At 60.5% G+C, this 10,931-nt stretch overlaps 1 protein-coding gene across 1 annotated transcript; it reads left to right on the forward strand.

Moving 5' to 3' along the window:
• The first annotated feature begins 780 nt into the window (after nt 1-780).
• INHBB (inhibin subunit beta B) lies at nt 781-6,562 on the forward strand. Its single transcript, XM_036420997.2, has 2 exons — nt 781-1,355; nt 3,833-6,562. Exons 1-2 carry the CDS (start codon nt 908-910, stop codon nt 4,606-4,608), a joined length of 1,224 nt encoding a protein of 407 aa, XP_036276890.1. The 5' UTR covers nt 781-907; the 3' UTR covers nt 4,609-6,562.
• Nucleotides 6,563-10,931: the final 4,369 nt, after the last annotated feature.

Genomic DNA, 10,931 nt, shown 5'->3' on the forward strand with positions numbered 1-10,931 from the left:
GGGGCGACAAGGGCCGGCCTCTGCCTCGTCTTCCTCGCCCGGCGGCCCGCGCCCGCCGGCCGCGCGGGCGGTGGAGAGGGAGGGAGGAGGCGCGGAGGCGGGCGGAGCGGAGGCCCGAGCGGAGCGCGCAGCGGCCGGCCCGCCGCCGGCGGATGGATGCGGCGCCCCGGGAGCCGGGAGACAACTTTGCCGGGTGACGCGCCGGTAGGACTGCAGGGCCCGCGGCCGGGGATCCCGCGGCGCCTCTGAGCGGCCCGCGCTCCCGGTGCCACCGCACTGCGCCCGCTCCGCTCCGCCGCCCGCGGCCAGGACGACCCGCCCGCTGCCGCCACCGGCGGCCGCTCCCCCGCGGGAGGCGGCGAGAGCCAGGCGCTCAGGTGCGGGCGCGGGGCCCCGCCGCAGAGCCCGCCGCAGCGCCGCCCTCCGCGCCCCGCCGCTCCGGGGCTCCGGCGCCCTCGCTTCCGTCTCGGGCAAGTTGCGCCCCCGGCCCTGTGGTCACCTGCCCTGCCCCGCGGCCGCGCCGCCGCTTTCGCTTCATCCGGGCGGGGACTGCGGCGCCCCGACGCGGAGAGGATGGGGAGCAGGCTGCAGAGACCGAGGCGCCCCGAGGCGCCCGGGCGGCAGGGACCCTCCCCCGGCTCCCGCCGCGCCCCGCTCGCCTCTCCGGTGCCCGCGGCCCTCGGCGCCCCTTCCCCGCCGCGCGGAAACCCCGCGGCCGGCGGCCCCCTCCCCCTGAGAGCCGGCGGCGCTCCCGGCGGGCGGGCGGGCGGGCGGGCGGGCGGAGGCCCGGGAGGGCGCGGGCGGGGGCGGGGCGGGGCGGCGCGCCCGCAGCCCGGAGCCCGGAGCCCGGCCTTGCGCTCGGCTCTGCTCGCCTCGCGGCGGGCGCCCTCGTCGCCAGCGGCGCACCATGGACGGGCTGCCCTGCTGGGCGCTGCGGGCCGCCTGCCTCTTGCTGCTGGCGGCCGGCTGGCTGGGGCCGGAGGCCCGGGGCTCGCCCACGCCCCCGCCCGCGCCCGCCGCTCCGCCGCCGCCCCCGCCGCCCGGAGCCGCGGGAGGCCCCCCGGACACCTGCACGTCGTGCGGCGGCTTCCGGAGGCCCGAGGAGCTGGGCCGGGTGGACGGCGACTTCCTGGAGGCGGTGAAGCGGCACATCCTGAGCCGCCTGCAGATGCGGGGCCGGCCCAACATCACGCACGCGGTGCCCAAGGCCGCCATGGTCACGGCCCTGCGGAAGCTGCACGCGGGCAAGGTGCGCGAGGACGGCCGAGTGGAGATCCCGCACCTCGACGGCCACGCCAGCCCGGGCGCCGACGGCCAGGACCGCGTCTCCGAGATCATCAGCTTCGCCGAGACAGGTGGGTCGGCTCCGCCGGCGGCCGGGAGCGGCCCTGGATCCCTCCCCACTCCCTTCTCCTCGCCCCCTGCGGCCGCCGCGGCCGGCGAGCCCTCGGTACCTGGCTCCCGGCCCGGCCGCTCAGGGCCTTGTGCACGCCGTCCTGGCTGTCGTCTTCCTAACCCCGGGAGCAGATCCCTCCCCGCGTCCCTGCCCCCGCCGCCACCACCTCGCCCTCCGCCCCTGCTCCTCCGAACCCGACCCCCGCGCCTCCGGGCGCGCCCCCCTCCTGGCAGTGGCGTGCGGGCCTGGCTCCGCCGCACTTGCTCAGCGATTGCTTAATGTTTTTGTTTCCCACGATCCGAGTGTAGGCTTAGCAGTGTGGCTGGAGATGTGTGTTCTTGTTGATATCAGTGGGCTGGAGGAGTGTGAGAGTGTGTGAGTGAGTGTGTGTGTGTGTGTGTGTGTGTGTGTGTCTGCGTGAGAGGCCCGGAGCAGCTTCCATCCCCAGCGGCGTGGGCTTGCCAGGATTGCTGAAGCCTCACTAGGGAGAGCTAGGCAACCTCTCTTCCGATTGTGTGGGCACCGGAACGGAGCGGAAGGCGAGCTTCTCAACAGGTCCCATCATTTACGCGGAGAAAGCGGCGCGGGGGACAGCCCCATGCCTTTGGGCTGCCTGGCAGCCGCAGCAGCCCCCTCGCCCCAGAGCCCCCTCGCCCAAGAGCCAGAGTTTGTAGTTAACAAAGGGTAGGAGTCCTTTCTGGAATTTTCTTGTGGCCCTAGAGTGCCAATTTCTACCACTGTCTAAATATGAAAATTGAGAGAGAGAGAGAGAGAGAGAGAGAAAGAGAGAGAGAGAGAGAGAAAGAAAGAGAATACCTTTCCAAACTTTAAAAGAAGAAAATTGTGTTCACGTTCATCAACTGCTGCGAGTGTTTTCAACTTCGCTGTCCTTTTCAGGACTTCAATGAGCCAGGCTGCCTTTTGTGCCTCGGCTCAGCCCCGCTCGCTCGCTCGCTCGCTCACTCGCTCGGTGGGGACTGCGGAACAGGTCCAAGAGGGGGAAGCCCTGGTGCGGTCAGGGTGGGGGTGGGAGGGAGCCTCGCACGGGGCGATTGTGTCCCCAGGCTGCAGATGCCTCCCCCGGCAGCCGCCGCCCTCCCCGGCAACAGGCAGCCGGGCTGGTGCTGCCCGGGATGAGAAGTTTTGCATGGCCGGGTGTGGAGAAAAGCAGAGACAGCCGGGCCGGCTGGGCTTAGAAAGAGACGCATTGCCGTGTTAGCTGTCCAGCCGAGTGGGGAAGCGCCACATGCAATTAGAGAGCCGGGATTAAAAGGTGCTTTGGGGCCCGGAGCAGAAATGTGGTTCTGGAAGGTCGAGGAGGCCTTTTGGTCGCGGTGGCACAAAATGACAGCGGGGGCTGTTATATTTCTGGTCCGTTGCGTGGAGCCAGCTCTTTGACTTATAAATAACGGATTCAGGTCACAGGCAGCTCGTCCAAGACCAGCTTCTAAGGCTGCACTTTCCCCCATTTCAAAGTCAGATGTCAGTGTTGTTAGAGGAGCCAGTCGGGCCTGAGGAGGGGCTGTGGCGGGGGAGACACTGGTGGGAGGTTTGATAAAACCAGCCGTGGCCATACAGTTGCTTTATTTGTTCTTCCTGGAAAAAAAAAAAAAAAGAATACAAAAAAGAAAGAAGTAGAGATTGTCAGAGAGGAGTCACCTCTGGAATGGCATTGGGGCTGAGTTATTGAGAAAACCCATAAACCAGTTCCCCCTTTTCTTGGAGATTCTGAATGTGCCCTTAATGGGGAGCCGGGTCTCGTCAAAGGGGTGGACCTCCAGTTTGAAGGCTGAGTGTCCCGGCCCTTGGAACTAACGAATCGGAAACGAGGGCTGCACTTTGCAGTCTGCAGGCGCCTTCCTGTGTCAGAAACCTGAGCAGGACTCACTGTTTGCTGTGGAGGTCCCCGTGGGTTGGATCAGATCCTCTTAGGTAAACACTGGAAAGAGGCAGTAGGTGGCTCGGCTAGATTTTGCAATGCCCTAAGTTAACAAAAACAAAACAAAACAAAACAAAACCCCTCCACTTCACTAAGACAGCCTACCCCCAAATTTCCAGTGTGATCCTAGTTTTGTTTTTTAGATTTCACAGATACCAATAACAACTGGTTAAGACCTTGGCCTCTTGACAAGTTCCTCTGTGGAGCTTTGAGGCCTGACGGCCTGTCTCCAGGGAGCCCTGGCCTGGGAGAGGTGCGGTAGGATTTTACAGGCCTGGACTCTTCAGCTCCAACCTGGTCCACGCTTCTCAATGGGAGACGATTTTCCCTGCCTCTCCCGGGTCCTAGCCAGAGGCTTTGGCCCGAGGAATGGTATTTCTGGTCAGTAACGTCTTCCAGCTGCGAGTCAGCATTCCAGCACCATGCAGCCGCCCGTTTCCCCCGTTGCCTCGTGTTCTCCTCCAGCTAACTTGGCCCGCTCTCCCGCTCCTCTGCAGATGGCCTCGCCTCCTCCCGCGTCCGCCTCTACTTCTTCATCTCCAACGAAGGCAACCAGAACCTGTTCGTGGTGCAGGCCAGCCTGTGGCTGTACCTGAAGCTGCTGCCCTACGTCCTGGAGAAGGGCAGCCGGAGGAAGGTGCGGGTCAAGGTGTACTACCAGGAGCAGGGCCACGGCGAGCGGTGGAACGTGGTGGAGAAGAAGGTGGACCTCAAGCGCAGCGGCTGGCACACCTTCCCGCTCACTGAGGCCATCCAGGCCCTGTTCGAGCGCGGCGAGCGGCGCCTCAACCTGGACGTGCAGTGCGACGGCTGCCAGGAGCTGGCCGTGGCGCCCGTGTTCGTGGACCCCAGCGAGGAGTCCCACCGGCCCTTCGTGGTGGTGCAGGCCCGGCTGGGGGACAGCCGGCACCGCATTCGCAAGCGGGGCCTGGAGTGCGACGGCCGGACCAACCTCTGTTGCAGGCAACAGTTCTTCATTGACTTCCGCCTCATCGGCTGGAACGACTGGATCATCGCGCCCACCGGCTACTATGGGAACTACTGTGAGGGCAGCTGCCCAGCCTACCTGGCCGGCGTCCCGGGCTCAGCCTCCTCCTTCCACACGGCCGTGGTGAACCAGTACCGCATGCGGGGCCTGAATCCCGGCACGGTGAACTCCTGCTGCATCCCCACCAAGCTGAGCACCATGTCCATGCTCTACTTCGATGACGAGTACAACATCGTCAAGCGAGACGTGCCCAACATGATCGTGGAGGAGTGTGGCTGTGCCTGAGGCGGCAGGCTGTGGCGGCGGGGCGCCGGGGCGGCCCTGATGGGCTTCTCGCAGCCCCCAGCGGGAAGGGTGTGCGCGGTGGGCTGAGTGCTCTTGTGTAGCGGGCTGCCCAGAAGGCGCCAGGGTGAAGCCTGAGATATTTCTCTTCTACTTCATCCAGCAATCAGTCAAAAGCAGAGCAAGAACCCTCAACTGACACGAAATACTTTAAAATGCACACGTAGACACGCACAGCCAGACGCATCCTGCCACCCACACAGCAGCCTCCGGGATACCAGCAAATGGATGCGGTGACAAATGGCAGCTTAGCTACAAATGCCTGTCAGTTGGAGAGAATGGGGTGAGCAGCCACCATTCCCACCAGCTGGCCTGACCACTCTGAATTGCGCCTTCGGAGCACACATAAAAGCACAAAGACAGTCACACACACACACACACACACACACACACACACACACACACACACACGGCCGGGGGAGCACCGGCGCACAGGAGCACGGAAGCCACCGGGAGCAAAGCAGATGCGGGGGTGGGAGTATGTGGGTAGCAGAGGGGCTGCGTAGCTCCTTTGCTTGTGCAAGACCTGCTGCGCCTCAGCCTCTCCTGTCGCTCCCTCCCTGCATGGACCCCTCATGCTGCAAGACCCGGGAGCCGTCCTTTCCCTCCCAGAGCAGAAAGGAGCCCCGGAAAGCATCGGCCCACCAGAGACCGGAGCAGTGGCAGTGGCCCTTTGACTGTGGCTGGGTCCCTGGCCTGACTTATACGTGTGCTTGTGTTGGGAGTGGGGAGGGAGGGAGAGGAGAAGGGTCTTAATTTGATGCTTTAACTGATTGCTAGCAGTTGACAGGTCATTCATTCCAGTTGTATAATTGAAAAGGGACTTTTCTATCAGGTCTGATCTTTTAAGTTAAAATCTAGATTGTTCTGAACGGGAAGAAAACAATTGCAGTCTGTTCCCTTCCCTGGGGCTGCTCCTCTAGGACTGGCTAGGGAGGGGTGGAAATCACCCCCAGGCGCAGGGGTGAGCCCAGAGGAGGAAATGGTAGGGTGGGACATTCTGGAAATGCTGGGTGGTGGTGGGGATGCCCCCTCAGTGCGGGGCAAGCGGTGGGAAACAGTTAAGCTGGTCTCAGAGAGATGGGGAAGGCTTTCGGCTGCTTTGCAGAGTTGCCAGTGTGGGCCCTGGCCACCAGGGCTAGCCGTGGACGTGGCCCCGCCCGCTTGCCTGCCACCAGCCCTCCCAGCACTTGCAGACTGCCGGAATGCACACGATATAGCACTCGCCCATCTGCGTGTCCAGAAGTGGCCCTTGCCAGAGCACTGACTTGCTCACCCCGAGGTGTCCAAGTGCCATGTGAACTATGCAATTTAAAGGGTTGACCCACACTAGACAAACTGGACTCGAAGACTCTTTTTATATTTTTTATACTTGAAATGAAATCCTTTGCTTCTTTTTAAAGCGAATGATTGCTTTTAATGTTTGCACTGATTTAGTTGCATGATTAGTCAGAAACTGCCATTTGAAAAAAGAAGTTATTTTTATAGCAGCAAAAAAAAAAAAATACAGTTAAATGTATTATACATAATTTTGGAACCAAAGAGGCCAACAGATCAGTTTTAATTTTTATTAGATGGTGAGGCCATCTTCTATGAGGTAGACGTTCTGAACAATCCCTTGAGTGGCCTGCCAGCGTTTCAGGGTATAAATGAATTTTGTTTATTCAGTTTGATGAGTCTTTTCTATCCTCACACACCCAGAAGGTAGAGTAAAAATGACTGTGGTAGAACGCAGGTGTGTATTTTTAAATTCCCATCTTTATGTTTATTTAATAAAGCTCCCCTTAGGTTCTGTTTCATAATAATTTAAAACCAAACAATTTTCCCATAGACTGGCTGTTAAAGTATTTTACATTTGTGTACAGTTCAAGGAAATAAAAGATTGAGTGCCATGGGCTTCCTGCCTTGTGTGATGTCTGGGGGAGGGGCGGGCGGCGGCGGGCGGCAGGCGAGTCCAGGTGCCGGCTTTGATGCCAGTTGCCTCTGGCTCGCTCCCGGCACTCTCTCGGTCCCTCTAGGAGCATGATGTCAGTCAGAGAGCCTAGGAAATATGGCAGGAGATCAAAATGAAGAACAATTAGCAAATCCATGAATTACACATTTGTTTACTCTTCGAGTCTCAAGGCAAATTTCTTTCACCAAGGCTGCCTCTATCACCATTTGAAAGTGCTGGTTAGACGCCCATCCATAGGAGGGCATGGAAAACCTGGGGCTGCAGCTGACCTCCATGCCCACTGTCCCTTACTGCCTGGCACCAGAGGAGTCCAGTACCTTGGGCTAGAAGGATTCGCAGACAGGGCTGCGAGGGTTGTACCTGGAGGTGGGGGTTTGCAGTCCAGTTGCAGCCGCAGGTGTGACTTGAGGTGCCCACGGGGTTGTTATCAGGCAGCCTCTGTGCCATGCTTTCCTGGGAAATGGTTCGCTCTCCATTTTCCAGGGTTTGGAATCTGAGTCTCAGAAAGGCTCATAGACTGCCTGAGGTCCTACCGTCCCGACAGGCACCCTGGGCACTTGAGTCCAGGTGCCATGGCTGGTCCTCCTGTTCCCATGGGAAGATGGCAGCCCTAAGGCCTGGCCTTCATCTGAGACACTCAGGGCCTGTGGGGCTGCTTGTTTTCTGGGGTCCCATGCTATCTTTCCAGAAAACCTTAGGACGTTTGAGCAGATGGGGACCTTAGAGATTATCAAACCCCCTTCAGTTAACAATGGGGAAGCTGAGGGGCCCGGGCAGCTGGCGGGCACATCTTCACAGCCGGCCGGCATCAGGAGGTGCGTTTAATCCACACAGTCTTGAGACAGTCTAAAAACCAGCCGGGCAAGCAAGAACATTCATTTCCCTTAGGCTGCTGGCCTCCCTGCTCTGCAACGGGCTACTCCAGCTGCTGCCCAGGCCTGCTGGGAGTTCTGCAGGCAGCCTCCGGGAGGGGCAGTGCCAGCGTCACCAGGGTGCCTCTGCTGTTTGGACATTGAGTGCCTCTGGGAGCCCCCTGGCTGAGCGTCACAGGCCGTCCACGGGTCCGCAGCAGGCCCTGGGAGGGTCTGGGACTCCGAGATCTCGGGTCAGTGGCCCGGCTGCTGCCCTGTGCTGACGTGTCCCTGCGGGGCTGGCCCCCGGGGCAATGGTGGACGGCGGTCACTCCTCCTGAGCGGGACAGGCGTGCATCCCCTGTCCCTGGGCCCGGTGCTCTCCACAGGCTCAGAGCTGCCTTCCCGCTGCCTGTGGTCACTGGCTCCCCTGTGCTTTCTTTCTCACGCAGTCCTCAATCCCTTTTTTCCCAGGTCTCTTTCCCATCCTCTCCTCTCACCTAACCAGTGGGCCTGGCCTGAGGGCCCCACCGCTCCCCCAAAGGCCTCTGGAGCCCCACTGCAGGCCTGGAGAGTACCGTATTTTTCGGACCATAAGACGCACTTTTTCCCCCCCAGAAGTGGGGGGAAAAGGTCCCTGCGTCTTATGGTCCAAATATAGCCTACACATATACTTTAAAAAAAAAGTTTTTTTACTTGCCCGGCTCTGTGTGGTCTCTGTGTGCTTGCCCGGCTCTAAAATGGTTCTAAATGCTGCTGTTTACTTTACAGGGTTGATTACATGTGTTTCTGACTGTGATGTTGGGTTTTAATGCACATAAAATATTTTAGGACACTATTTGTTTCAGAATCTTTTTTTCTTCATTTCCCTTCTCTAAAAACTGGTGCGTCTTATGGTCCGGAGCGTCTTATGGTCCGAAAAATACGGTAAGCCTCGCACTGCCCCCAGGTCCGGGCCTCTGACCCAGGGCCTCCTGCTCTGCCTTAGGGTTCCCTCCCCTCCTTCCTCAGGCCACCAGGACATTAGCCTCTCGTAGGACCAATGGGTCCGGCAGGGCCAGCCAGCCAGAGGCCCCTGCCCCACCTGCCTCGATGTCTCCACACCCACCCCCTGTGACTCCTGAGATCCCACCATGCCAGCTTCTTCCGGGCCTGACCTCCTCATGCCCCGCGTCCTCAGTGACCAGAGGGTCCCAGAGGGCTGGGGAAGGGGAGTGCGGGTGAGGGAGCCCCGGCCAGGCCGCAGGCTGTCTGTCTGCAGCTCCAGCAGGGCCTGGGGAGGGGCGCTGGCAGCTCGTGCATGTGGCTGGGCCCCTGACCCGAGTGGTTCTCAGGCTGGCCCAGCACATGCCCAGCCACCCTCTGCAAGGCCCTGTGGGGACTCCGGCTGGGGACCCCAAAGTGCCTGGCGGGCCTCCCACCACGCAGAGCCCTGCGGCTGCCAGGCCAGAACGGGAGACCTAGGCTGCTGCGGAGCCACGGACACTGCCGTGGCTGACAACGTGTGCCTGTAGGCAAAGGGGCAGAGATAAGCATTCTCCTTGTGGGCAGAGGCCCGGGGAGCGACCCCAAGCCCAGCCCAGGCACTAGGCTTTCAGTGGGATGGGCTTTGTTTGTTCATCCTCGCCCGAGGATGAGGATATTTTTCCATTGATTTTTAGAGAGAGGAGGAAGGGAGGGAGGGAGGGGGGGAGAGAGAGAGAGAGAAACATCGATGTGAGAGAGACACATCGACTGGCAGGGGATCGAGCCTGAAACTGAGGTACATGCCCTTGACTGGGAATGGAACCCATGACCCCTTGGTCCAAGGACAGATGCTCTAACCACTGAGCAGCATGGCCAGGGCTCGTTGGGATGTTTTAAGCAAAAGGCAAACTACCTGTGAGCTTTGTGAGAGGAGCGGGGCCTGCTGTATGTGTGGCGTGGGGCGTGTGTGGGGTGGGTGTGGCGAGTGGGAGTGAGGGAAGGTGGATGAGGTTGAGTGATGTGCGGTTTTGTGACTGTAGGTGATGACTGTATGCTGAGCCTTGGTGGGGGGTGGGAGACTGTGGCCGTGGCTGTGTTTGGGGTGTGTGGTGGCTGTCTCAGGCTGTGTGGGTTTTGAGGCTGTGGGACTGTGAGATGTGGCTGTATGGTTGCCTGCGTGTATTTCTTCTCCTTTTCACTCTCTTTCTCACGGAGAAGTGAAGCATCTGGCCAGGTATGGACTTTGTGGTTGGGGTAGTTATATTTTTAAATTTGGGCTTGTGGTCCCCCTGCAGTTAGAAGCTATGACCACCCTTATGCTGGGAGGTGCTGGGTGAGCTGGGCAGGGGTGGGGGCAGGCACCATTTCTTGGCCTGTGTGGTTGCCCTCAGTGCCCTGCCCAGCCACTCAATGCCAGGGGTCGCTATCGTGTCCCGGCGGCCCCAAACCCAAAGCCCTTTGGAAGTGGAATGATGCCTCCGGTCAGTCATTCAGTCACTCAACAAACATTTCCTATGCGCCAGGAGATCATGTGTCATCTCAGTTTAGTCCTCCCCACAGCTGGGGCCAGGGGAATAGGTATCATTATCCCCATTTTATAGACGAGGAAATCAAGGCCGAGGTGGCACAGCTCATGCTCATATGTAGCAGAGCTGGGATTTGCCCCCAAGAGCGGTTTCCAAAGTCAGTGCCAGCCCCCCATCTGCCCAGGAGGGAGGGGCAAAGCCAGAGGAGGGCCAGGCCTTCCTGAAAGAGGGGATGGGCCTCAGGCTTTTCTTGGCTCTTAGTTGGGCGGGGCTGCTCCTCCTGCCCGCCCTCCCGTGACTCCAGCTTGGCACACCAATGGCATTTGGGCATGGAGCTGCTCCTCTCGCTGGCCGGGCTGCCTGCACCGGGCATCCAGGCACCATCCCCGCTCCCTCGTGGCCACGCGGATGAGACAGCTGCTGGGCCGATTCTGGGGAAATGGACTGGACGGAGCAAAGCAGAGGGGGCAGGAGCCGGTGCCCTGCTCTGGGCCCTGCGGCGGGAGCCGGCCGCCGGCAGCCGCACTGAGGATGGGTGTGACGCCAGCCTGGCCTGCCGTCTCACCGTCAAACAGGGACAGCGGCGTGGTGCAGGGCGCAGAGGCTTGGGCTGCGGGGGCATGGCGCGTGCAGAAAGGGCGGGGGCCCTGTGGCTCTGCTGTCGCTCTTTTCCAGCACGCGCCCCTGCTCGGAGTGGTGCCGGGCCAGGCCGGGGGCCGCGGGCTCTGCGACCCTCCTTCGTTCTTATCCACTCAGTGGCCACTCACAGAGGCCACGATGGTGACCTTGCAGGCCAGCTTTGTTGAGAACTTGCTGCCATCAGATAGAGGGTGTGACACCACCATCTGGCTCATCTTTACCACCCCCTGCCAGGGCGTGAGGTGTGCCTGTTTTATTGACGAGGAAGGTGAGTTTCAGGGAAGTAGGCATCTCGCTGGAGGCCTCAGAGCTATTCGAGGGGCGTAGTCA

This window comes from Pipistrellus kuhlii, unplaced genomic scaffold (genome assembly GCF_014108245.1).
Source record: "Pipistrellus kuhlii isolate mPipKuh1 unplaced genomic scaffold, mPipKuh1.p scaffold_m20_p_7, whole genome shotgun sequence".
Taxonomy (NCBI): Eukaryota; Metazoa; Chordata; class Mammalia; order Chiroptera; family Vespertilionidae; genus Pipistrellus; species Pipistrellus kuhlii.